At 43.3% G+C, this 27,995-nt stretch overlaps 2 protein-coding genes across 2 annotated transcripts; one reads left to right on the top strand and one right to left on the bottom strand.

Annotated features, from left to right (window-relative positions):
* The first annotated feature begins 778 nt into the window (after nucleotides 1-778).
* psmg4 (proteasome (prosome, macropain) assembly chaperone 4) lies at nucleotides 779-3,130 on the top strand. Its single transcript, XM_070960592.1, has 3 exons — nucleotides 779-1,042; nucleotides 2,587-2,662; nucleotides 2,766-3,130. The coding sequence occupies exons 1-3, from the start codon at nucleotides 863-865 to the stop codon at nucleotides 2,885-2,887; spliced, it is 378 nt and encodes a 125-aa protein (XP_070816693.1). The 5' UTR covers nucleotides 779-862; the 3' UTR covers nucleotides 2,888-3,130.
* Nucleotides 3,016-27,969, bottom strand: LOC139329932 (solute carrier family 22 member 23). The gene is made up of 10 exons (XM_070960588.1): nucleotides 26,627-27,969; nucleotides 24,595-24,698; nucleotides 23,000-23,154; nucleotides 11,842-12,028; nucleotides 11,435-11,562; nucleotides 10,406-10,508; nucleotides 9,961-10,187; nucleotides 6,244-6,276; nucleotides 5,919-6,042; nucleotides 3,016-5,039 (listed from the first exon to the last, which is right to left on the bottom strand). Exons 1-10 carry the CDS (start codon nucleotides 27,053-27,055, stop codon nucleotides 4,619-4,621), a joined length of 1,911 nt encoding a protein of 636 aa, XP_070816689.1. The 5' UTR covers nucleotides 27,056-27,969; the 3' UTR covers nucleotides 3,016-4,618.
* Nucleotides 27,970-27,995: the final 26 nt, after the last annotated feature.

Raw genomic sequence — 27,995 nt, forward strand, 5'->3', positions numbered from 1 at the left:
CATGCTTCAGCGAGCTCCCTGAACATCTGTGTGGTCTGAGTGCACACATGAGTTTTCAACGATGGAGCATGAATTACTTTAGTTTTGTACAAATAATGTAGGCTATCAGAGTACTTTTACTTTGCACTGTCCAGTCACACAAATATTAAAATGTCATCGCACGTCCTCTGTATAATATGCCATGAAAATATTGAATGAAGTAGATGAATGAGGAAGGTAAAGTGTATTTGGTCTGTGACTTGCAAGATGAAGAAATGAAATTGTTCTTAGTTTTATTGTAGGTTGCTTTATATGATAACCTGAGGGCACCTTTAAAGAAGACAGAAAAAAAAAACTCAGTTGTTTTAGTTTGATGAAAACTCAAAGGGTTTGTTTTATTTCGAAAGCTTGAAAAGTTAGGCAAACTAAACTGAATAATACACACATACAATATGAGCTCACTTTTTTCGTGTAAATGTATAAAGAATATACTGTGATGATTTTCTGTAATTTGTATATTTGGTTTTGCGTCTACGGTATGTCCATGGAAACTGGGCAACAATTGATGCAAGATACTATTGATATCAGAATACAGACCGCCCAGCTGAGCAGATTTTAAACGTCGGACATAATTTAGTCCAGATAAATGTCGATGTACTTTAGCAGGATTTAGTTGTGCATATTTTCCAGTGTAGCATTATGATAGTCAATTTGAGTTCATCCTCCTGTTAGATCAGTTATGCCAGTGCCGCACGTCTGAGCGCCACTGATCGATTGCTTTGGGCTGCCATTTTTCTCTAACCAGGAAGTAGCCGAGTCTGTTTACAGTCAGCAAGCGCGGGTGCAGATGGTCGCTAGTGGCAGGTAGCTGGAGTTCAACAAAATGAACGACACAGGAATCAACGGAGCGGCGCTGGACGTCATTACGATGCACAATTTTTCGGAGAAGATTTTGGAGCAGGTCGTACACTTTCACGTTATGAAGCTCAGCGGCGGGTTTTTCCTGTGGGTGGGCTCGACTCCGGTCCTGTCCAACCTGGCGGTCTCCATGAGCAGCAAGTATGTAAGTAAAGACAAAACAACTGAAAACAGTGAACAAGCAGCTGGACCAAGTTTACACATGGAGTCTGTGTTATCGTGACGCACGGCCGCGTAAAACGGGACCCGCCGGGTAACTACAATGGTGTCCTTTAGATGGAGATGTGACTGAACCGAAGGCTAGAAAATCACAGGGTTGTCATATGAAACAGGTTTTTATGAAATACAGAATGCAGTTATTTATTTGTAACGGGGTATGATTGGATGTATGAAGGCCTAAAGGGTTAGTTCGCCCAAATCACAACAATAAACTTCATTTGTAAAGAAACTTACATACATGAGATAAAGCTCAAAGTTGTAATGAAAATGCTTCAAACTGATTCAAAGGCTGCAAGTAAACTGAGTGAGATTCAATAAAATGGACAAGGCAACAAAATGAAACTTCTGCTGAACAGTAAGATTAAGAAGATTCTCCTTGTGATGATTCTTGGAGGATTTTGCTGAAGCTGTTGGATGTTTGTGGGCACGTCGTTCCACAGTTAAAGACATCATATTTCACTAACCCCAGATTCAACACTGCAGAGTTGTCGAGCAATTCAATTCAATTCAATTCAATTCAATTCAATTCAATTCAATTCAATTCAATTCAATTCAATTCAATATTCCTTTATTAGTCCCGCGGGGGGAAATTCCAATTCACAGCGAGTTCTGTGGCTTTTCATGATTAACTTGGACTTTCTTCTGTCATTTTTTTTTAATGCCGACAAGTAATACACTTAGAAAACAACAGTAAAGTAAATGCAACTGGTCTCCTCTTCCTCATTTCACAATCTATATAATGATGATGTTCAGTGTTAAACGTTAAACTGTTTTCTAGCATTAATTTTGTAGAATATCTCCAATTGAAAGTTTCAGGAGTAGGAAACAATTTTGATTATGTAAATTGTTGCAGAAAATGTTTTTAAGGTATCAAAATATTGAATTCATTTTCCCTAAAGGGACAGACAGTGTATGGGACAGCGGTAAGGCCTCTGTGCTGTGAAATGAAATGCTAAAATCATTTTATTTATTATTGATTTGGCCAGCCATTTCTTCACCTTGTCATGGGTGCACAGACCCGAAAGCAGCTGATTGAAATTCTAAATGTATATAATAATGTCTGGAGAGTAATACAGGAAAGTCAACCGAGCCTTCAATGCATCTTCAGGAGAGGGAGAGAGATTCACTAAAGTGTAGATGTATTAACTGAAAAAAGGAAACAATTTGCAGTCAAAGGATACGTACACAGAAGAGAGGGTTTGACTCGTTCATGATATAGAATTACATATACCATGGCAAAGGATTTTAATCACATTGTCTCACCTCAAGCAGCCAAATGTGAGAAAACAGTTTATTGGATGAGTCGACCCTTTGAGAGGAAAGCACTGTCATGTTGTCTTAAAGCTCTGTGGTATATTTAGGACCTGACATACAGATATCATGTCAGTGAAACATCATCTTTGATGTTAGAGCGAATGCTTCCTGTACGCAGAGGGACTAACCACTGTTCAACCTATTGTCTCTCTGCAGGACTCAATGCCTTTATCTTCATTAGTCATGGGGGACCCATCCGATACCGCTCCAAACTCCTTGGCACAGAGATTAGGTAATGATGTAAGACACTGCATGGATTTCTGTGTCTCACTGTTGCTGCTAAACCATTTTGTGTATTAAATAAACTAAACGTGAAACAACCGCCTGTTTTTCAGCAAAGAAGACCAAAAAGCAAGTTTTTGTGAGTTGCAGTCTTCCAATGACAGATCCCAACCTCAGTCTTCTGGTGGAGAACAGGATCAAAAAGGAGCTGGAGCTTCACCCTGAACACTTTTGAACTCATGTGATGGTTAACTGAGCTCTGAGGACATGCAGGGCGACATGAAACATCAGGTGCTCCTCCTGTGCTTTGGACGTTCATTCTCCTGATACTGTAACTGTACTTCAACACAATAACCACCAGAGTCACATCAAGTGTTCTTTTATTGACATAATAAATTAAGTGATTTATTATCAAAACATGTAGGCCTATGGCTTTTTGTACAAATGCATCATATTAAAAAATAACACTTAGAAAACAGCATTAGTGGTTGAGTTTCTTTTTTTTCTCTCTCGCTCTCTGAGTGTTTAACTGTTGAAAACATACAAACTAGCAAACCGTACAGGGTGTCCGAAATCTGTGCTGTGTACTGAATATGATGTAAAAAATGAGTGATGTTGGAATCTGGATTCAGGTACATTTGGACAAAAATGGTTTATGGGATGGTTTATCTATTCAGTGTGCTTATATCCTAGAAAAGTAAGGTTGACAGTCCATACATTATGAATGAATGGCACATGTAGAAATACCTTACGTTTTAATGCACTCCTAAGGGATACTTACATATAGTAGTAAAGTGTATAAAGGTACACTAATCACAACTATGCCAGGTCTATGCAGACAACTCTGTTCTATTCTAATCTTCACAAACGTTTATTTCAAAAAACTGTAAAATATTGTGCTTTCTGGCTAGAGTTACACATCCTAGGAGCAGGATTACAACATTACCACAGTACAGAGAACAAGGAGTGAGAGTTGGAGTGGAGATATTTGCTAATCAAGGAGGTATTTCAAGCAACAAATTGCCCTTGGCAGCATGACAAAATAAATACTTGTTTTCTTAAATTACATTCTCTGTTTTGTTAAAGGAACAGAGCCATCATGATAAAGCCATTTAAATGCTGAGACGTGTCATAAGACATACAGAAATACGTTCTGATGTCCTTTCAACTCTCAGATTTGTTTAGCATCACCCACAGTCTCTATAGGCTACACATACAGTCTGCCAAGGTCTCCGGCTGTTCATCGCATCAGACAACCATCATACAACCGCAACAACAGCAGTAATGCTTTCTTTAAAAATCAGTGTCTACACTGACCTCACCTCTGAGGATAAAGTGCCACATTGGACTTCTAGTAGAGGGACCACAAATAAGAAGAAAAAACATGTAAAACTATTTGTGCCCTTTCATGCAAAGAGTGGTAGTGGTTTAGCCAATCCCTGGATCTCCAATGTGTTGGCTGAAAATCACAAACACTTGATTGTGTCTGACATTTAGTGCAAAATAACTTATAAAGAATTTTAAGATGCAGTGAAATCCTCTCTCAACGCGTCAAAACTACAAACAGAAAACTCACAGAGCACATATTATTGAAAGCTAGTCTGCTCTACTTTGTCTCTTCACTTGCCTGCGTCTACGTCTTTCAATCACCCTCCACAGAGCAGACGGCAGTGCAAGAAAATCACCAATGCCACTGAAGACTTTCATATTATTTAACACACACTGACTTCAGATACCATATTGTTCCAGTACAATATTTTTTGGCAACTCTTGAATGAATCATAGTCACTACAAACTACACAAATTTACTATCGTCACCATCTCAAACCTCATCATCACACGAGTTCGTCTGGTTCATCCGAACGATTCTTTTTCCCTTAAAAGTTTTTTCACAAGTTCAATGACCATTCAGTCTGGTTAATGCTTGAGCAATTAATAGCACAGTAGGAGACTATTGCTATGATGCTCACACCCCATTGGCTATGGCACGATTTCCAATTACCTCCCCACCAGTCGCCAGAGCGTATGTGGCAGGTACCGCTGCCAGAGCGGTTGCTACTGCCACTGTAGCGCCCCCAGTGGCTGAGAGGTGTAACGGAGTGTCGTGGACGCGGGAGTAGTCCCCGTCACTCTTGGCGAGAAGCAGGTGCTGCTCTCCTGGGTGGAGCAGAGTCTGACGGGTGAAGGTCTCTCCATCAGCCAGGCTCTCCGGCAGGGGCTGGCCCCGCGGCTCAGGCAGCAGCAACAGGCAGATGATGCACAACAAGGTGCAGCAGGCGAAGATCACGTGATGCAGGAAGTAGCCCTTTTGGTTGTGGAGCTCCATGATGGGTGCGGTGAGCATGCCAAAGCCGGCGCTGGCCAGGACCAGGCCCAGCCCTCCTCCCCTGCACAGAGAGATGAAATGTAGTAGAACCATGATCAAGTTTGCCTGTCATGAATCAAACTAACTACAGGAGCTCTTAAGGCATCAGTATGCTTCAAATGAAATGAAAACTGACCCCCACATCCACTCCGTGACTGGCCAAGTTTTCTTTTTCCATTCTTCATACAATTGCTTCTGCTACTTTTTGTGTGTAAAAATGAGTGCAGCACCATGAATAAAGGTATGAGGTATTAACACTTTTGCTATAAGACCCCTGCGGACAACATTTCATTTGTTCCACTGGTTCATCTGAAGCATAGTGAACCCTTGATGGGCTCCAAGTCCAAACTCAACTGTCAGTCAAAACTGCACCACAAGATGGAGCCAATAAGCAACAGAAGAACAAGAGCTGAGCCCAAAGATTCCACGCATTGTAATAATATACAGTGTGGACTATACAGTAACTGTCAAAGTATGCTGTTTTTGCAGTTACAGCACAAGAAATCAGTGTAAAAAACAGATTAACATGTGCTGATAGACAACAGGTAAACCATGACTTTAGAATCGCTGTCAATTAAACTTAAAAAAGAGACAGCAGAATGGTTTTCCAAAGACTTAACATATTTTTGGGGTATGCAGTATGGAATCAGGAGACAAAGTAGGTTTAGGTCTGAAATCACTCATTCACTATTCTGTCAGTACTAAAAATTCATCACAGTTTTTCACAACATCACATTTTCCACTTAGATTTTTGACACTCAAATGAAATCATAGTAAGCAGAGTTCACAATAGGCAGCAAATAGGACGTGATTTCAGACATGGCCTGAAGCATGCTTCATCAGCTTCTGTATTTATGGATGTAATGAAAAGGCTGAAGACGTGCTGACCACTCAGGCTCACCTGATGACAGTTGGAGTGATTTCAGCACAAAAGAATATGCTGAGTGTGCTGACTGCATGAGAGGAGAACATGCCGATGATGGAGAAGGCCACCGAGAACTTTCTGTTCAGAGTGTCTCGCAAAACTGTGCAAAGCAGAACAAGAAGATGTAACCAGAAACATTTAACATGAAACACTAACAACAGCTCATTTAACATTAAACCAGGAGCACACAGCACAGGGACCTTAAGGTTACATTACAATACAGTAAACTATTGCCTGCTCCTCAGATCAACAAAATATTTCACTTTTTCAATGAATCATTTTATATCACAAATAGGCGTACCTGTGTCATGGCGAAGGCTATACTTCCCAATCACTGGATTCCACGAGCGAGCATTGGAGAGTCAGAGAGAGGAGAACATGTCATTAATAAGCAGAAAGGGAGGCACAGTGCTGACTCAAATCAAGCAGAATAAAAAAAGCTTATGAGATAACTATGAGGTAACTAGTTTACCACAGAAGCCTGACATAATGACTTCTGTGCTGTATATGTAGGTCAAAAAAGGAAGAATGACGGGAGACTCCAATTAGACTGAAGGTTTAACTGCAGTCTCCTCTGTTTTAATGACACAGGAATGTCATGCTGTGTGGGTACAACTCAGTCTACTGTACAATTTTCTTTGTCTGTCCGAGATGGTTTTCCATAACTTTCTGGACTGATTTTTGAACTTTTAATAAACCTATCCCTGGACAGCAATTGTCCAATCATAACTTAAAAAGCACAATTACACACAGCAGGGTCTGTCAAAGAGTAATCTTAACATGCTGGGACGGCAAAGCGCACAGGGCACTAGTAAGAATGACAATTAAAAACTCCACCATACAAACAGTTTGGAGCATTTTTTCTTGCCTTTCCAATAAGTGTTAGGAATGGATACCTTTTTTTCAGCTGTAAAGTAAATGTAAATGTTTGCATGCCTCACTTCTAGCATTACTTTCGAGGCCCAGACAGAGTATAACATGAGGTTAGTCTATTATTTTGTGGGCTAACAGGTGATATCAGACAAAGCTTTGTTCAGGACTGACAAATCCACTGAGAGCCAGTCTTACATGGCGTTATATCAGCATTTAGGCTAACTTTAGTATCTCTGTCCTGCTACTGGCTTGAGATATATATGGCTTGAGATATATATGCTGAACTCCTTTGTGTGTCTTACCCAAGTGTGTTTTTTCTAGTAATCACATCGTGTCAGTGATCTAACACACTTTTCCTTGTAATGCCTTAGAATTACAGTGATAAATGGAGTTTCCTATGGCGTAAGGACAGCATCAGTGCACATCTCACAATACTTTGAGGTACATGATGTGAGCAAAGCGTCAGGAAGGACTGATGTTTTTGGTGTGTTGGCATACAAAGAGCAGTGCACTGAACAGTGCAGGGTGTTCCCAGTTATCTGAGTCTTGATTCTTCTTGATCTGATGTCAAGCAGACATTACATGGAGTCAGGAGTGGCACGGGTACCGATCATCACCTTAAAGCCTGTAAACTGAATCCTGCAGACACACCTTTTGTTTGCCCAGGGGGCAAGTTCAGATGCACAGGCTGGTTCAGGGATAATACTGTCTACAGATACAAAAAATAGAGATTTCCTGTGCGTGCGATTAAAGAAAACAGTAGCAATTCGCTTAGTCGCCAGTAAAGAGAAGAGAGTGGAGCATGTCAGCATGTCATGTCAGAACCTGCCACCTGCTAAAGACTGAACCTGTTAAAATCACTCTAAAGGAAGACACTCAGCCATACACAGTGCACACTGCTAGACATGTAACACTGCTACTTGTGCCTTCAGTAAAGAAGAAGCTGCACCTTTGGGAAGAGGAGGACATCACTTGACAGAGTTACACAGCCCACATAGTGGTGTGCCACTATGGTCCCAGTCCTAATGCCTAACAGAAAAGAGGCCCGATGCTGTGGAGACCGAAGGAAACTGTATCGTGTAGTGCAGTGGGAGGAAATCACGCCACAGTTCGCAGGGTCTAAAGTGTCCATGTCATTAGACGCCACCAGTGGATTTTGCTAGATTCCTCTGCACGAGGACATCCCCAAATTAACCACCTTCATCCCTCTCTTTCTGAGATATGCCTCCTGCCGACTCCCATTTGGTATGATAAATAAGAAACGCACCACAAATCTTCCAACAGAAAATGGCAGAAACCTTACAGGGGCTGGAACGAAAAGATGTCTGTGGATGACATCCTACTTCATATAGAAACCAATCCGATCCATGATAGATGTCTGGAGCAGGTACTGAAAGTAGGCAGCTGGCCTCAAATTGAACAGAGCTAAACGTAAGTTCAAACAGCAGCAGATTTGATTCCTGGGGCACATCTTTGATGAGAGTGGTGGGAATAGAAAATTTATTGCAACCTCAAAACAAATCAGAGTGCAAGCGGTTCCTAGGAATGGTCAACAACATGGACAAAACCATCCTAGCGCTCTCTACAGCCTGACAACCATTCTACGAATTGCTGAAGGTGGAATGGCTGTGGGCTCCTGCACAGCAGGCTGCCATTCGGAGACTGAAGTCTGCCATAGTATCTGCACCTGTACTCTCCCTCTGTGATGCTACTAGGCTTGGTGGGGTCCTGCTGCAGCAGCGGGTGAGGACTGGAAACCTGTGGTGTATTGCTCCAAGGTACTCCAGGATGCAGAGACCAGGTATGGTCAAATAGAGAATGCTTGGCTAATGTTTGGACTTGTGAGAACTTTGAAAAATACCCATTTGGACTTCACAGTTTTAAAATGACCTCTGACCAAAAGCTACTGTACCCTTAATGAACAGTAAAAACCTCGATATGTCCTGATAAGGTGCCTGAGGCTGCTGATGAGACTATGTGCACCAGGAAAGACATTAGCAGTAGTCGATGCTCTCTCCAGGGGCCCAGGGCAAGTTCCATCAATAGAGTGGATGCACATATAGACTCAATCCTGAGTCATGCCCCAGCTACACCACAGAGAACACAAGAGATCAGAGACCAAACAACCACAAAACCCAAAATCCAGGTAGTGATGCAGCTCATCCAGTCAGGGTGGACAGTTTGTGAAAGGAAAATACCTGAGACAGCCAGACAGAGTTGTCAAAAGTAGAACATTTAGTGGTCAGGTGATTCCCACCTCTATTAGAACAGAAATTACAGGAAGGATTCATGAAGCTCACCAAACATAAGTGAAATGCAGAAGGAGCCAAATAGTCAGTGTGGTGGCCAAGACTTTCACAGGACATAGCAACTGAAGAAACTCAGTTGCTATGCTTTGCAGCGAGAACAGAAGCACATAAAGGAAAGAGCCACTAGTGCCAACTGTATTACGTTCCAGACCCTGGCAAAAAGATGGTGGATATCTGTGTGAGTACAACAGGCGGTCCTATCTGGTAGTGTCTGACTACTACTACATATTCTACACCTATCTGTACCAGCCAGTGGCCAGATCATAGAGAAGCTAACAGACACCTTTGCACAGGAAGGTATTCCACAAGTGCTAGTAAGCAATAATGGCTAGATCTTAGCTGGTTTCAGAGGAGTTCAGACAGTACAGTAAGAAATAAGATTTTATTCGTGTAACATCTAGTCTGACTGAGAGGCTTAACCTTGCACAACAATGCTACATTATTTCCAAGTCCTTGAAATGGATCAATGGTCAAAATGCTAACATTTCAGTGAACTTGTACAGTACATTTTAGCCTTAGTCTTTTTAGCATCCTTACAGTGTTAAGTTAGCATGGTTTCATCAATGTAAACATCAAGTCTATAGTAAAGATTCTTATGTAGGGTTTTCCAGCATCTCACATAATTAACGTTATTTAACTAGCTAGCTACAGCTGGCATAATATGTCATTCAGTCATCTTAAGTCTCAGAATCAATTATTTTTTTATCTCCTTCTGTCTGAATCAAAGGCCCATGTCTAGAATGCAAAGCTTGACAGGTGCAGCATCGGTAACAAAGACTTGCAGGATTTTGCCAGTAAACTATTCTTCTCATGTATTTCTCTGTGTAAATACTCACAGTTGAGTAAACCCAGCTGTAGTAGCGATGCCAGGGCTGTTATGATCATAAAAGTGAGTAGCCCTCCACGTCGACCCATCAACCCCACGGCGGGGCAAAGCGCCAGGCAGGTTGCCACAGCGATGCCAGCCATGGTGTAATAGTCGGCGTGGCACAGAGCAGTGGGCTGGGCTTCTGGGTCCATCATACTGCGGGCGAAGCAGTGGTGGATTCCATAACCTGTCAGCCTGCACAAACAACACACAGACAGACAGTGAGAAAGTGGAAGGGGAGGTAGTACCTGAGACATGCGTCTGCCACGGGGCAAAGGAGCTTTACACTCACAGACATGTCTTCATTTCTCTCTGGGCGGCGAGCTCATGTGCTATTCATGCTTTCTCAACATTACGGATGTTGGCTTTGATCAGACAAGGAAATTCACGAGCTCAGCCACAAACACACTTACGAGTTGACGCATAGCACCACAATGTTTTTCCACAGGTTCCTGGTGCTCATCATCTTGACAATGCAGGTTCTCTGGGGTTTCTTGTGCAGCTCTTGCTCCAGTTCTGGTAGGAAACATGAAACGCACACCTTGAGACCCTTCCTTTCATAAGGTAATGAGAGACTGACCACCACAGGACCTTTAGCACAGACAAGGTAATGTGCTGTAGGGACTTTAGATAGAAATAGCACATCCCTTTGCTCACTCTTATCATCTATCTGTCTGCTTGGCCACTGGGAGAGGCAGAAACAATGAATCAATCACCAAGGCAGAGGACGAAGAGGTGGCACAGAGAGGAGAGATCTAATAGAAGGAAATCACCAACACATCACTTCTTTAAGGACTGCGGTTGCAAGGCAATTAATTATTTATGTCTTTGATCACCTATCAATTTCTTAAAATTAATTAATAAAAGTTATTTTTCAAAGAAATTGCCAAAAATGTACTAGTTCAAGCTTCTCAAATGTGGTCTCCTAGTTTTATCGTATTGTTTGTTGCTGGGTTTTGTTCTGTTGATTGGACAAAATGAGCAATTTGAAGACGGGATATTAGGCCTGAAGAAACTGAGATGGGCAGTTTTCACTATTTAAAATGAATCACAAAAGTAACAGACACATTAAACTGTAACGAAAATAATTGTTTGAGACTTTGTTGATCTTACATCGAGAAGTCATCTGAAGGAACGTGCTCTTTGTGTTTGTCTGATTACAATTGCATTTCATCATATACAGTAAGGAGCTGAGAAATGTTGTTGCTTCAACATGTTTGCCACATGAAAAGGAGACCACTGAGTCTTTGTATGTGAGTCAGTGTCTTTATGTTCGTTGCATGTTCATTTCATCACACCAAGAAGCAGTTGCAACATAACATGACGATGATTTAAATAATTTAGATAATGAAATGAATAAAGCAAAAGAAAGCATAAACTGATAGGGAGATGGATTTTGGCTTATTCATCTTGTTTAATGTCCCTCCTGAAATCTTCCTCACCTGTAAGAACTCCGCTCGGCACAGTTGTCATGTCAACCTGGTTCTTCCTGGCAATGCGCAGCATCATGGCTTTGGACCGCCTGTAGTGCTGGGTGGCCAGCAACCAGCGTAACGACTCAGGAAAAATCCTACAGAGAGAAAGAGAGCAATGGGAAGGACATGGAGAGAGCAGACAAAGAAGGATGAGAACAGAATATGTTGTGAAGGCAAGAAGAAGAAACAGAAGGAGGGAAGATGACAAATGATTGGAGAAAGAGAGGATTGTCTACTAGTAGAAGCAGAGTGTGTTCAGTACTGTGTGTGCAGTGTGTACTGTACAAGCCATTGCCTGGCTCAGCGTGAGAAGAATCCACTCCCTCCACCCTCCCACCCCACCACTGTGGAATTCCTCCGAGGGTGGGACTCACCAGACGTACGGCAGCATCAGAACGAAAGGGCTGATTATGACAATTTGAAGGACCTGCCAGTCATCCCGGTCTGGCCAATTGCGGCAGAGAGCGGCCACCCCTGGCATCAGTAGCTGCCCACCCACCATCACAAAACTGGCCACCATGGTCATGGAGAAACGCCAGCCTGGCAAACAAAGCTCGATCCCTAAAATAACAGAGACAGAGAGAGGAGACAAAGAGGAACATTTAGTTTCACGTAAAATGCAGATTCTTGTATTGTTGGTGCAACAGTAAAGCCACGTAAATGATGCTGTATGTGTGTGGATGAGATTACCATCATAAGTAAACTAACAGCAGCCTGGGTTGGAAGAGTGTGATGTGTTTGTTTGTTTGTTTGTTTAATGGTGGGGCCACTGTTGAATATCCTCTCTGAATTATTAAGGACTCCTATGACTGATCCTTCCCCGGAGAACACACAAGTTTAACATCAGACCTCTTTATGAACTCAGGATGGACTACATGTCAAAGCTTTTGAGAGGGTTCAGCTGCTTGGTGAGAATTTTTCCCTTAATTTCCCTCAGACTGGGCTTCCACTCCCTCCCTTACTGCCTGTAACATGGTACAGTCCAGATGGCCTGGTCCATATGGCAAGGTCTTTTTGAAGGTGACCATTGTGGGAGCGAGGGGGGAGGGAAGACTCACAAACCTGGCCTCCTGTACCATCACTTCTTTATGTGGTGAAAAACCAAAAGAGGGGGAGGAGGAAAGGGACCAGGAGGGAGACGAGAAAGTACGAAGAGAGGGGAAGAATACAAATCACTTTTCCCCCCGAAAGGACAAGAAAAAACCCTCATTCACTAGTGGAATCACCAGAAGAATGATAATAAAGACTAGCAAGAGGGAGGCTTAAGGATAGATAAATAACACATGGAGAAAGGTGGAGGGAAGGAAAGCAAAACAAAGAATAAGACAGAAAGATGACAAAGATTTCCAGATAAGAACAGAAGGCAGGAAGACAGAGAAAGAAAAAATAAAGGTATTACTGGAAATCCCTTCATCTCTGTCCTCCTCAGCCCCAGACAGACTGTTTTAGAGTTAATGTCTCCAAAAGCCTTCCCTGCAGGAACCAAAACAGATGAAGGAAATTACACTGACCCATAATCCTTCACCTGCCTGTCTGCCTCTCTCTCTTGTTGTGCATCAGAGGAGAAAGACAGATTCTGTCTGTCTGTTAGCCACTGGTGTAAGAAGCATTCGGACAATGGAAACAGGTCTCACTCAAATCTTTGCTCTAAAAGGGAATCCTGATTTGTTACAACGATTACATGAGTTGTGACCATGTACCTCAATTACCTAAATCACTTTATTGGGATAAATCTGAAGGTGAATCACCTGAAATATTGTGCTTCCTTGCACATGAAAAGCAAAAGTATGGTCAGTCATAGCTGACCCAAGAAGTTAGTCTGTGAGTAATCATTTCATAGTTGAGCTTTGCTTTACATTGAAAGTCCCTGTTGTAATGAACAAGAATTACTTTATTTATTTCTAATTTATTCATTTATTTATAATTATTTTTCTCACCAGCTGGTGGAAACCAAAACAGAGCTCGAAGGAGAGTGAACGTTGGCCTTACAGCTATCAGGTGACTACAAACAACCCATTGGGATGATAATGTTACCTTGTGTCTGGTGGATGTGGAAATAATCATCTGTTTGCTAACACATTAACCATCACGTTAAAAAAATTAATGTCAATGTTGTGCCTTGAACTTGTTCCACTGCCCCCAAGTGGCCAAAGAACAATAAATGCAGCTTTATGCAGAATTATAGTACACACAGTAGTATTCTATGTACAAATAGGTACTAATAAAAAAAAATCTTCATTTTGATGTTTGCATGTGAATCCTTTATCTGCAAAGTAACAAGTATGTAAAGCTGTAAGATAATGTAGTGGCAAGACATGTCTAATAGCCCCTTGAAATTAACTGAAGTTGGAGAAAATGTGAGTAGCTTGTAAACTGTAGTAGTACAATTAGCTACCATACTTACAGTACGTACAGCGCTTGTTTACAAGTACTATGTAGTATTTAGTTACTTTCCACTGCTGTTGGTTCGCTGTCTGCCCTGTCTGATACCCCTGTTCACAGCAGAGCCACACACACACACACACACACACACACACACACAAACACACTTGAGAAATCAACTGTACCTTGGCAAAGGTAATGCTTCCCTAAACCTACCTCACAAACAAAAACCACTCCTCAACTCTCTGGGGAGGTTTGTGATCCCGCCGACTATACAAGGGTATCAACACACACACACACACACACACACACACACACACACACACACACACACACACACACACACACACACACACACACACACAATACACATATGCACTGGCAAGGACCTTTTGTTCCAGCTGAGTGGGAGAATGGTTCTCCTTGTGCTGATTGTCTCACTGCCCCCCCTGTGGGCTGATCCTCCCTCACCCCCCTCCTGCCCATTCTCCCCTCTTGCTCATCAGAGCTGAAGTGGCTCCCTCACCCTTTGTAAAGCCACCATCCCCCACCCCTACCCACCCTCCTTACCCCTTCCTCTCCCTCCTCCCTCCTCTTCCTCCTTTCACCAACCAGCTTTTGCACTGTCTTTACATCTGAAAGTGAACAGTTGCTGAGGGTGTGGAAAACAAAAACTAGAATGGAAGAAAGGGAGGCTAAAGACAAAGAGAAGGCAACAAAAAGCAGCTGATATAATGGCCAAAGTAATCTTTGATGACAAATGGCTGACAGCACCACCACACACACTTTGTGTTGTCTGCTGCTCCCTTGCTAACCTTGCCTGGGGCATGAGAACAGCGTGGAGAGACAATTGGCTTTCTGACAGCATGAGTTCAGAGTGAGAACCATGGTCTGTGCGAGTGTGTGTGGTGTGGATGCACAGAGAGGAAGAAATGTTCCACCCCAAGTCAACAGCAGTTTTCATGCTGCCTAAATTATAAATAGAACAGAATGAAATCATTGCAAGACTGACAGCTTTACAAAGTGTTCCTGCACCCATGTAGTAATATCCTTTATAACATTAACATTAACATTTCTAAGGCAGTTTCAGCAACCTTTATTCCAAAGAAGTTGGGACGCTGTGGAAAATAGAAATAACAACAGGATGCAATCATCTGTCAATGACGTGTGTTTGCAAACAACTGTTTTGTTAAGTGTCCCCAAGCCTGTGTACTATTATCCTTTATCCAATCATGTGTTCACAAAGTGGTGAACCTCTCTCCATCCTCGCTTGTGATCGACTGAGCCTTTCCAGGATGCCCCTTTCATACCCAATCATGATACTATCACCTGTTACCAATGAAGCTGTTTACCTGTGGAATGTTCCAAACAGGCACAGACGTAATTCAGGATAAAATGATCAACTGTTGCACCCTTTTTTTGTGGCAATCCATACAGTAATGTTGATATTAGAACCATCAGCTGAAAATTATTTGGCAACTGTTTTGTTAATTAATTATTCAACTCATTTTTCAAGCAAAAATAACAGCCTCTCGAGTGTGAGGATTTGCAGCTTTTTTTTAACCTAATGAAACAGTTAATTGGCTGTCTTTTTGTTTAAGACCGTCTGGGACAAAAAGAGCACTTTCAAATCGTCACATTTGGCTTTACACAGAAAATAGTGACAACTTTGATCTGCTGGTGGTGGCACATTCATCTTGATGGGGACACAATTATCTGTACCTAATTCCTCACTAATTCATCCCATTATTGAGATATTTCTGTCTTGACCAAAGTGGGAGACTGACCAACTGAAATTGGCATCTCTGGATTCATGTTGCAAGCATGGAGAAACATGCCAAACGCTAGCTCGTCTGAGACTCTCGAAAGTGGGGATTTGCTGCAAGTCTCTGCTTTATATCGCTCGTAAAGTGAATACCACTGAGATCTGGACCAATGGTCAGATAAAACACGCCATTTTGAAGTGGTCACCACCATTTTTTACTATTTCCTGGCATTTTATAGACTAAACTAAATGAATTGCTGATGAAAATATTGTTTTGTTGCTGCCTTATGTAGATGACTTCAGAGAGAGTCACGGATGGGAAACAGAAGGCTTGACAAGGGCACAGCGTGACAGGACAGTCCTTCTCCCCAGCTGAGTCAGCAGTAGTCATCCCCCCAGCTAACCTCTCACACACACACACACACACACACACACACACACACACACACACACACACACACACACACCTACACACACACACACACACACACACACACACACACACACACACACACACACACACACACACACACACACACACACACTTCCATACAGTATACTGCATGTTTTTGTCATTAGCTGCAATCTCTAAGGAGCAGAGACAGAGAGGAAAAGATATTAACCTTGTCTCGCTGGTGTAAAAGCAACTGCTGCCTAATTCCTTTGAGTCCATGCAAACCTCATTTGCTGAAATCCATCTTGTGACTATCAAATGCTGACTCCCTGTAGGCCTTGAAAAGTGGCTTTGAATATTTTGCAGCTTGCCACAGCAGCTCTAGTCCGCTGGGATGTACAGTGAATGCAAATGTTGACACAATTTTGTGGGAAGAGCACAGGAAAACATCTATAGAAACTTTTTAAATGACTCCAAGTCTGTCTTTTGCAGCAAATTCAAGTCAAATATGTGTCTGAACAAGTCTCAAGTTCTTGAGGCTAATTCCAAGTCAACTGAGCTGTCAACAATTTGAAGTCAACAGCCTTTATGAGAAAATTGCAAGTCTGTCAGGTCTCTGTGATGAGTGATGAGTGAGTGATGACAATTATGAGCCAGTACTGTCCCAGAGGTTTACCAGGTCAAAACTTGTGACTATTTTTGCTTTAAAGTTTAAAGTCAAGTCTAGCAGTCAAGTCTTAAGCAAGGTGACATTCAGACCAAGGACACCACAGCACCCTTATTATTTCAAATGAGACCAGTCTATCAATGCGGTGGGGGTGCCAATGCAGCGGGCTTCAGCAAAAATGTTGACCTGAGTTCAGCTGTCACCAGAACACAATGCACTTAGCTTCTGCATTTACCACTTACGTATTCAGGAGTGCATAATCCTGCTAGATTACTTCTGCTGATTCTAAAAGCCATATTTATATCGTGTACCTGACGATCCAGCTGCTTTTAAAGACACAAAATCCTTCCCTGTAACGTTATAAACCATTGCAGTGTTTTGGCATCCAAGAAGCCTTCAAACTCATGCATCTAAGACTTAAATTGGACTTCCTCCATCATATTTCATTGTCTCACTCGCACCTGAAACAACACTATCCCACCAATGCAGCCCCTTGGGTATTTTTAATGCAGGGTTGAACATTCACTATGTCTGTCCAAGTCAAGTCTCAAGTCCTCACGTTCATAGCTTGAGTCTGACAAAGTCCAAGTCTCAAGTCTAAAGCTCTGTTCCAAACACTCACAGTTCCTCCACAGGAGAGCTAAATAAAACATATCCCTGACAGACCATCTCCTTGTCAGAGCTCTAAAGCTCCACAGGATGTAGCATAATTTAATTTAATGGAGAAGCCATGATTGTTGGGAACATATGGAGCTTATGGATCAGTGGGAGTGAAGTGGATCATGCTGCAGCAGCGCTTTGAGAAGTTTCTCTGGATGTTTGATGCTTTTGTTTTTGGCATTGAGTTGCCCTTCTCCCTGCTGTAAATCTAAACTAACTACATCGACCGTCTGCTGTGAAGGAACAGCCTTTCCAGAGTATTCCTGAAAGGTTTGCGTTTAAATACTTTCTCGCCTGAACAACACTTGTATTTACATAATATTGTCTAGATGAATTTGGATGATGGAGAGCCATGGTAGCAAGATGGAAATACATGTAATGTGTGTGCTAAAATACAGAGAAAAATAAGCAAAAGGAATGAAGAGGCACAAGCTCTTTCCTTCCAGCTCCTGCAGGACGGCCCTGAGGTAGGTGCTAAATTACAGACTAATAAACCCCATGCAGAATTGGTGCAACAACCAAATATGCACAAAACATACATACACATCAACACACTCACATTAGCAGAGCAAACTAAAGCTTCTGCTGGCAGCTCCAGTGGAGTTTATTATGCGCTGCGTGGTGCAGAGAGATAACCGAACGATGAGAGATTTCAAATGAGCCTCGAGAAAATGAGAGAGTGAGGGTGAGAGTGCTGCTAGTAATAAAATGGTAGCAAGAGAGAGAGAGAGCAGGAGGAGGAGGATGGGATGAATGGGGCAGAGGAGAGTCAAGGGAAGCATGGAATGAAAATGGAAAGGGCAAGAGTGCTGCTGGATTTAGAAATAGAAATTCAGCTGCTTTTACGGTGACAGAGGGTGAAAGAAAAGGCAGGCTGAAAGAGTCTTTCTGCGAGGAGACAGGCACGACAATACAGACGGAACAGTGCAACCACAGCGTGTACCATGCATACTTACTGTACACTCATCCACAGTGCAGCATATGTGTGTGCTACATTATCTGATCTGCTCCTCGCTGCAGCCTAAACATTACAGAACAGTTTGAAGTCTTTCTTTCTGCATTCGCAGTCTGAACTGAAACAATGTCTCTCATGTTAAAGTGCTGCTTTCAGCTTTAGATTAGTCCTTTCTATGCACAGTGCCCCAATTTCAGCACAGCGCAGCAGGATAATTAACATACAGACAAAGCAAGCAAGAATTTTTTTAGGGCCAAACAGTAACATGCCAAGTCGGTCACATGACCTCACATCATCGTGTTTCACCTGCTGATGACCAGGGAGGCAAAAAAATCCCTGAAACACGACGTGAAGCTGGCTGAAGTTAAGGCCTGGAAAATCCCTCACTGCACAAGAAAAGTGTGTGCACACACAACTACAGTAAGTACAGTAGGTCAAGCGCGACGGTGCATTTGTTGACTGTGATGGATGGTGTAACACGTACCACTCACCTTCGTTTTCTCCTCCCAATAAGAAGTTAACAGCTGGCTTGTTTACAACCTGTGTGATCGTCTGACTGCTCGTGTTTCTTGCCCTGCAGGACTCCTTTTTAGCAATGTCACCACAATCCCAGATCTAAGCCAACATCCCAGCTACCACGCGTTTGTTCAAGAACACATAACTTTTGTTATGTTTACGTCTAGCATCCACACTCCTCCAGCATTTTGGAACCCCTAAAACAGAGACTTCTGGAAACAAAGATGGAGACATCCATGTCCACTTCCTGATTGGATCAGTCCCGATATGTTCTTCCCTAATTAGTCATGCCCCTATCACATGACCTTTTCCAGAAGAACACAAAGTCATCAGTCTTAACTACCAGCAGTTAATTCAACATGAGTAACAAATCGCAGACAGTGACCTTGCTGTCTATGCTAGCAGCTGTTGTGCAGTTCAACTCAGCATTTTATAATGATACTACTGCCTACTTGCGCAGGAGGCAAGCTATTATTCTAGCAATTTGCACCAATACTCCTGTCCACAGGATGCTGGTTTTGAGGCCAGGAAGAACCAGAGCTTTATCAATGAGGCTGTGGTTCCTGAGGAAACTTTCAAATGTATTTTTAGACATAGTGTGTGAGGAGGTAGCCTTACAGCCACTTGTCCAGTTACTTTTGGCACCTTAAAACTAAGAGACATTGTCTAAAAAGGGTGTCGCTGCTCATCTGATGAGGATGTACATGATCCATGGTCGCCTTGTTTGTATGATTAGGATCACTGTCCTGCTTAACTGTTTCATCCAGTATGTATATGAACACCTTCAAATTCCTACTGGAGGTCAACACTTCAGCCTCATGGCCGTTTATTCATTTCAAATCCAATGTGCTGATCTACAGAGCCAACACAACGAAACAGTGCGTCACTGCCAAAGAACTGATCGACTGCGCTGGTTCTGTCCTGCACGGTTGATTATTGTACCTCTCTTGGCAGAAACGAGGTACAGTAATGACAAATTTCATATACATTCAGTCCACTCTGAATCTGTGCATAGCAGGCTGCATTTCCTCACAGCTCATGTGTTAGCACAGCACATATTCAGCCTTTTGGGGATGTGTTTATTGGAAATTTCAAGCATCTGCATGAGTGTGCTGTTATTCTGCCTCTTTTTTTACTGTTAATGGGATGGCAGTGTCTATTATCTGCTGTCATAATGTAAATTTGCTTCAAAGGCAGTCATTCTGTGGCAGCGAGACGACGGTTCCTCCTCCTGGATTCATCTACACCTCACACAAACACCCCCTTTTTTTGCACTTCAAAGTGCATGCATACAATCTGTTCTCTCACACACACACACACACACACACACACACACACACACACACACACACACACACACACACACACACACACACACACACACACAATCCATCATTGTCAAGAAGGAGCACACAAACAAGTGGAGTATAGAAAAATTGCCTCCCATTACAGGTAGTTTTATTTGGCAAACAGACTTTAATAACAGGACAGCGACGAGCACAGTCCGTCTGTGTGGGACATGAATGAGCAAACTGTAGAGATTTACAGTAAAGTTAAGTATAAAAGCTGGAGTTTTTGCATTGAACTGAAATAAGAAGTGCTACATTGCCCATAGAGAGCGTTTTTAACTGCAGTCATTCACTGCTCAGGTTACATTAGTAGCCATTAATACGTTTTGTTAGCAAATCATTTGTTATCCAGGTAACATTACGTTTTGCGATTCTTTGAAGAATTCTAGCTAATGTTTGTGTTTCTATTTCTGTTTTGTTGGTCTTAACTGATGCTAATGTGGGACTGAAACAGAAAATCTGAAAGTGAGACAGTCAGACAGCGAGAAACTCCGCTAAAGAGTGAAAGTGGAACCACAAAACTGGCAGCCAGCATCTTGAGCTGCTTGATGGACGGGAGCGCTTGCTTGCTGGGAATATCTGCCATTGCTCCCTTCCATCCCATGATGTGAATTTGAGCAATTTTTAGACTATATGTACTGAAATTTGACTACTTTTGGGCCAACAAATTAAGACATTTAAAGACATTCAGCATCTCCCCACAAAGCGTTATTGGCAGCGTGGAAACAGCTTTGAAACTGAATGTGCTTCACATAAAATGTCATTGGACAGTTAGCTGACTAAGCAGATTACAAATGAATGATTGACGGGTGTTGGACATATGCTCGGCCCTGGCTGTAACATTATTTACTGTTCATTTTACTCTTTGTAATTACCACATGTGATCAATAACGCTGACCACAAAATCCCTTCATGACTCCAGCTATACTGCTGTTACAGCGTTGTCTTCATCTTACACTCATCATATATGATGGACATGAATCTCATTCCACTTGGACTTCACAAAAGTTTATTCGTGTTTGTTTGGAAACATCACAGATTACACTCAACCCTCTGGAGTCTCTCGGCAGACGGCTCGGAGGCGTCCATTTTGTTTGTTTGTTTTTAGAAGCAGTTCAGCAGAGATTTATCAGGAACCCCCGCTGAGAGGGACAAAACCCGCCCCAGCGGCGAGCTCAGAGTCTGCCCTCGCCTCACGCATAATGTATGACTAATCTCCTACTGGCCTGAAAGACAGGAGGCCTGCAGAGGGTGAGAAAGAGGTGACAGCAGCAGGGAGAGGGGACAGGGGGGAATGCAGTGTGGGGTGACAGCAATCTCTGGAAAAATGAAAATGCTGTCAGCCAGCTTGGTGACGTTAAGAACACCTTGGCTGCTATTCTGCAGAGCTACAGAAGAGACCCAGACCGTCTGTGCTCTCTCATGAAAAAAAGCAAAGTAAGGGCACCAAAATGCACCACAAACCTTAAGAATTAAAGCAACTGAAAGTAACTGAAAACACCTAAAGATAGCTGAGGTCCATGCTAGCTGCTGTTCCACTGCAGTCTGCATGTCAGCGTGTGCAATACATAACCAGAAGTGTTGGTTTCCTGCCATTTCATATATCCACCGTCACTTTACTCCTGTGTCATCTTTCCAAATGTTTAGCTGTAGTATCTGCTGACATGACACTGGTCCAACCTGTCCTCCTGCTCTGGTTACAACCAGCACTCAATTATCCCAGGACTGTCCTCAATCTGTGGAGTTTACCCCCCCAAAAGACATTAGACTGTCTCTCAGAAATTTGAATCGTATGACATCCTGGTCAAGTTCCAAGCCTGGATTTTTAGTAATTTTTATTATTACAAATTTTAGTGAGAACTTGGCTCTCACTACAACTTCTTACTAACTGGTGTCCCAAAAAGAATGAAAATACTACAATATGCATTATTACAAACTGTATAAGCTAAGTGACTGGCAAGATAGCTGACTACAAGTCAGAGGAGGAACAATCATAAGAGCAACTGCACGATGAACATGTCAGTCTCCGAATGTTAAAGGTGCACTATGATGGAATTGTTGGTTACTGTTTGTAAACACAACATTCAAACGTGGCTCGACGCCACCGCAACAACGCGACTTCTACGTACACTGCAAGCTGCTGTTGAAGGAATGTTACGTGTGCTGTGACGAAAAAGCTGATACTTTGGCAAGCTAACCCAGCTAACCTGTTGGTAAAACCTGCATAGCATACCTTTAAAGTAAAGGCCAATTTTGTTTTGGTTTGATTTATTGACGACCTTTTACTATATCATCAAATATGAGATATCAGACTATGTTAGTGATAGTATGATAAAGCCTTTGACTTAATTCTATCATTGTCCCTGATTCATTTTTTCATTTTATTAACAATGCACAATACAGTCCATGCACCAGACACAGCTAGCAGTTCCTTTCTATCTGTAAAACTGGAATTATGAATTATAACAAACAAACATGTAGAGGGAGAAGAATGTAAAGGGCGTCCTAGACACCAAAGAAATCACATGAAAAAGACAACAGTTAAAGGACAGTATTCAAAGACAGTAAATATCCTAAGGTGAGGAGAGTTTAGGTCATTTAGGTAAATGTCTGGTCAGTTTGTGGGACACGAGCAAAATATTTCTCCTAAGTTCTGCAACAGAATGCAACAGTAGGGTTTTTTCCCTATAAATGTTCTCCTCTGTGTCCCATCCAGGGATCCACACTACTCATGCATCAATTAAAAAAGCACAACAAAGGACAGAGGACAGGTGAGGCAATACAGGAGCTGGAAAGCAGAAATAAAAAGACAGACAGGGATGAGGAGTGGAAGCATGTACTTACTGAGCACATAGAGGGAGAGAGCGAGGCCCGCCAAGCAGAAACCCTCAAAGAAGCGCAAGGTGCTGAACATGGTGACGTTTACAGAGAAGGCAACACTCAGACCAAACACCAGCATGAAAAGCACCGAGAGAATCAACACTGGGTGTCGACCAAACCTTCAAAACAGAGAGAAGCAGAAAAAGAAAGATGTTGAGAAGTGTTTAAAAATGTCACAAACTGAGAAATGAAGCTTGTGATGTGCAGGCGGGTGAAGGCGCCATTCCAGCCACCATTTCCTTCAGGTTCTGTGGACTTCCTGGTTTAAGGGGGGTCAGTAGGTCAGTGGGTCGGGTCAGAGCTGAGGCCTCCTCAGTCTGCACATTTCTTTACATGGTTTCCATGGTTACTGATCCCAAACACAATGCAGGGACTTTTTTCCCACGAGGCGAATCAGGTGGCTCACAGGCTGCAGACGTGACCACAGCGCAGCCTTAAAGGGTCAGTTCACCCGATCAAAAATAACCATATTGTCTCACTGAGCCGGCAAGATTTGGTTTTACATGTCAATGTTTCAAGACACCATTTGTGGTGCTCACAGCTTTAAAAAGCATCATTTAAATATTTTAAAAGCAACATCGTCTGTCTGAAAACAACAATCTCCTGGAAACTCCTGGACAGATTTTACCGACGGCACTTTCCACCAAAGAAACTGTCTCAGTTGACAGTAAAGACTGTGGACTAATCAGGACACCAGGCCTCATGCAAGAGCCACTCACACAGACTGATTTGTTCTTGAGTGGCACATACGAGTGATTTCAGAGAATTTGTGGCATTAGCCAAATTTTTCATACTTGAAATGTTCTTCATGTTCATGCATGAGGCCCATTGTCACTAGTTCAGTGGCTCTATGGATGGAAATGTCTGCCAGTCCAGACTGAAATATGTCAACAAATATCAGATGGATTGAAATTTGGTACAGATATTCATGGTCCCCACAGGAACATTTCCTCTCATGCCGGCATATCAACGTTTTTACTTATCCAGTTAAATATGTCCATGTATACCATGTACTGGCACATAATTCTTGTGTAAAAGTGAAATGTCTCAACAACCGTTGGGTAGATTTCACAGGATGAATTGAAATAACTTGGATGACTGACTGTATTTTACCTAAAGCCATGATCAGGTGAAAATTGCTGATTTGTGCAAAGCTTTGGTTGATAATCAAATACCTCCAAACTGATTAGATTAATTAACAAATCTTCTCATACTAACACACTAATCTAAGACGGTGAAGTGGTAAACATACTTGCTAAAGCCTGTAAGCACTGTTTTTGCGAGCAAGTTCACACACTGATGTTAGCATTTAGCTCTCTGTACCACTGTGCCAAAGTACAGCTTCACACTACCGTGGGTGTGAACTCTTAGACTTGTTTAAATTACATTTTTGGAGGTTTTAAGAGCATCAAGAAAAGTCCATTCACCTCCATTGTTTTGGCTCAGAGGCAGAAATCTTAGAGACGCATAATAAAAATACTGTAGGTGAGTGGATCGTGTAGGGTTAACTAACCAAAGCTGTGTAGAGGCACTAAACAGACACAAAAGAGGCAGCTTACCAGTCAGCCATGACACCCATCACTAGGTAGCCAAATATGGAGCCCACCAGCAAAGAGAACTTGGCAATGTGCACCTTCCAGGCTGAGTCACACACCAGGTTCCACTGAAACAAGCCACAAAGATGGAGAGAGGAAAACAAGTCACCTTTTCAGAGAAAACCACCCATAACAAGATGAAAGGGAATTAAACAAAAGCAGCAGAGTTTTAATCTGAAAGCTGCACAGAAACAACAAGAAATGTGGGCTTCTCTCATCAGAGGCCCGTCAAACTCTGACTCACAGTTTTGATAATTCATGAAGGTTGTCGAGTGTGCAAACATGCAACAAACGCTTTTGAAATATTCAAATGTACATTTTGAAGGAAAAAAAAGAAAGCGCAAGCGTGAATGTGCGTGAGAGGGATGTGAATGCGGACACGTGTCTATAATAACAGAAATCAATAGCTTTCCACTCTTTCCTCTGAGCCCATGGGTCAGTGCACACACCGCCACAGCTCTCAGCCTCTGAAACTCAGCCAAAGACACATGTGGAAGCACGATGTGTACTCTATATTTGTGCATGACCCTAAAAGTATCTACGAGAGCCCAGCGGAGAGATTCAGCTGTGTGTGAAAATAGTGTTGGTGTTTAACAATGGTTTACAGAACTCCCCGCTGAGCCTCCAACTGTGCCGGGGAGCAAAGAGGAGAGGGTAGAAGGAGATGATTATTGGTTATGACTTATGCTTTTGGTTGTGAAATGGCCGGTGGTGATGTGGAGAACGCAGCCAGTATGGGTTTATTATGCACGGACTATTAACACCAACGTTATCTGAGAAAACAGACAGCACTCATGCGCACATGCCAGAGCTGAGCGATGGTACTGTGATGGCTGTACAATTTTATTGCTTTAGAAAATTCTGCGGTCTAAACTAAATTCCAAGCAAAAATCAGCTATTGAAGTTTTAGATTTTACACAAGAGCATGGCAGGATTAACCTTCTAGGGGTCCTGGGGGGCCCCATTCCTTCCACTCCCTGTGCATTATTCTTTGCTAGACCTGGCTCCAGATTGGCTCTCTTGTTATGTGATTAAACTGTATGAACATGCAACCTATAAGCATAAAAAATGGAATAATAAAGGTTTTACAACTGTATTTTGACATAGAGACCCTCCTCACAACACGGCATCAGGATGAGATGAGGCACAAGAATGCCTTTAATGTGGCATACTCCCAAATACATTCACAGTTAAATTAGCACAAACCAGATGCACAGTAAATCTGGAGCTTTCAGGGCCCCTGGAGTTCTGGGCAAGGATGAACCGATCCTCATTAAGCCGATCAGGATATTGGCCAGACTTAACAGTCCATGTTAAATGCATTTTTTTCCTCAATGTCGTTCTAAATTTCAATTTCTTCTATTAGTTACATTCATTAAGTCACAGCAGGGGACGCAATTTGGAAACAGCGAGCCACTCTGTTCGCTGGATCGGTACCAGAATGCACATATATCGAGGTGAGATACTAGACTTAGCATTGCGACGGGAAAGGTTTTATCGGTGCATCTCTAGTTCTCCAGCTCTGAGACAGTTGCCCACTTTGCCCAGTTGGTAATCCAGCCTGGCCCAGTGAAGCAAGGTCCACTCAACTGAACACCAATGACTGATTATTTTCTGTGATTTGCCAGAATCTGTTGTAAAATAGTCTCACTAATAATGACTTCAACGCCACACACACACACACACAATGCATCCCAGTTTGTCAACAGCTGCTTTCTTCTCTGAGCTCACACACACACACACACACACACACACACACACACACACACACACACACACACACACACACACACACACACACACACGTCCTCTCATATTGAGGTCAGTGGGTAACTTGTCAATCAGCTGTGTTACTATGTGTGTTTAAGGCTCTGCTCTAAAGTGAGTGCCAGGGACGATGAAGACACACGGTGGTGAGGATGATGATGAGGAACAGAGAGCTTTCTTCTCTGACAGAGCGATTACAATGTGGGTCTATCTGCTGCTCACTCGTTACCTTGGTAACCACATTTTGACTAAGTCCCGTCTGCAGCTCGAGCCTCCACTCCTTGCAGGCGCACAGCATACTGCTGCCGTCGCCGTATCCCTCCCCGGTGCCGTTGTCTTTGAGTTGCAGCGCGGGCGCGCCAGCGGTGACGGTGACCGGCGGGGCAGCCGCGGTCCAGTTGCTGTGGTTCGCGAGAGGTTGCACGCACGTGCCATTGGGCTGTGCCAGGAGGAAATAATCCGAAAACTGGCTAAAGCCGATGAACAATGCCGGTATCCAGGTCAGGACCACGAGCTGCTTCTGATGTTTCCCAAAGCCCCCCAGGGACGGCAGAACCGAGCCGTCGATGTGCGGCAGCAGCCGGGGCACTGGGTGCTCCAGCGGGGTGAAGCCGTTCTCTGGCGGGTGGTCCTGCGCCTCCGGGCGGCCGGCTGCCATCACGGCCCCGCCACAAAGAGAGCAGCTGGGCGCAACAGCGGGCGAAGCAAAGCCCCCGCTCTGTTGCCGTCCGCGCACTCTGCGTTAAGCCCTTTGACACAAAGAAAGCCCACAGTGCAGATAAATCCTGTGTGCGCCAACAAAAGCCCGATCCAAATATGGGGGTCTCCAATCCGCGCAGAGGCACCGAATCACCGAGCAGCCGTCCTCATGGCGAGGGGACTCAAAGCGACCAGGGGGTGTCCGAGTAGAGAGACTGTGTCAGGAGGAGAGGGCTGTGGAGAGGCTCCCGGAGAGGAGTGGGCTCGGACAGGCGGGCATGCTCACCAGCATGGGCTTTGTATTCCACGAGCACAGCTCCTGCAGCGGGATCCATCCATGTGGAGCTGAGCGGGGCCAGGCCTGCTGGTTGTGTAGAAATGGAAAACGGAGCTTCGTCCACACTGGGATCCACTAAACATCTGCTGGTCTTTCATCCATGAGCGCCACAGGTCTCAAACCTGTCCAAACTGTGACCTCCTGGAGGTGCGCATCACTTAGTCTCTCAGTTCTAGTTCACCCGAGCCCCACTCATCACCTGCCCACTTTGATGGCGTTCAGTTCAGCGACGTGGTGGGATATGCTGCTTGGTTGGTCACCGTCTAGTCAATGGGACATGGTGCCAAAGCAGGGCTTGGAGCAGAGATGGGGGGAGACCAAGCCCCGCCCTCCCTCGGTCGCGCTATGCGCTGCGATTGGAGAACCTTCAAAGGGCGACTGCACCACTGACGGGCATCTGCAAGCAACAATGATCCCCTTTGTGCCCTCTCCACTCAATATCAACCCTGTTAGTATCATTTAATCATTTGCGTTTTCCATCGACTGAATATGATTTATGACAAAATGATCATGTTGAAATTTTGCTGCAGCTTTTCAAAAGGCGGTTAGTGGTGATGCGTTC

This window comes from Chaetodon trifascialis, chromosome 4 (assembly GCF_039877785.1).
Source record: "Chaetodon trifascialis isolate fChaTrf1 chromosome 4, fChaTrf1.hap1, whole genome shotgun sequence".
NCBI classification, from domain to species: Eukaryota; Metazoa; Chordata; class Actinopteri; order Chaetodontiformes; family Chaetodontidae; genus Chaetodon; species Chaetodon trifascialis.

Bases quoted from the DNA above. Each gene is read 5' to 3' on its own strand.
- psmg4 (XM_070960592.1), top strand. From the start codon at position 863: ATGAACGACACAGGAATCAACGGAGCGGCGCTGGACGTCATTACGATG. The intron at 1,043-2,586 runs GTAAGTAAAGAC...GTCTCTCTGCAG, and splicing joins TCTCCATGAGCAGCAAGTAT to GACTCAATGCCTTTATCTTC. The intron at 2,663-2,765 runs GTAATGATGTAA...CCTGTTTTTCAG, and splicing joins CTCCTTGGCACAGAGATTAG to CAAAGAAGACCAAAAAGCAA.
- LOC139329932 (XM_070960588.1), bottom strand. From the start codon at position 27,055: ATGGCAGCCGGCCGCCCGGAGGCGCAGGACCACCCGCCAGAGAACGGC. The intron at 6,277-9,960 runs GTGAGTATTTAC...CGTGGAATCCAG, and splicing joins ACAGCTGGGTTTACTCAACT to TGATTGGGAAGTATAGCCTT. The intron at 6,043-6,243 runs GTACGCCTATTT...TGCTTTGCACAG, and splicing joins TAGCCTTCGCCATGACACAG to TTTTGCGAGACACTCTGAAC.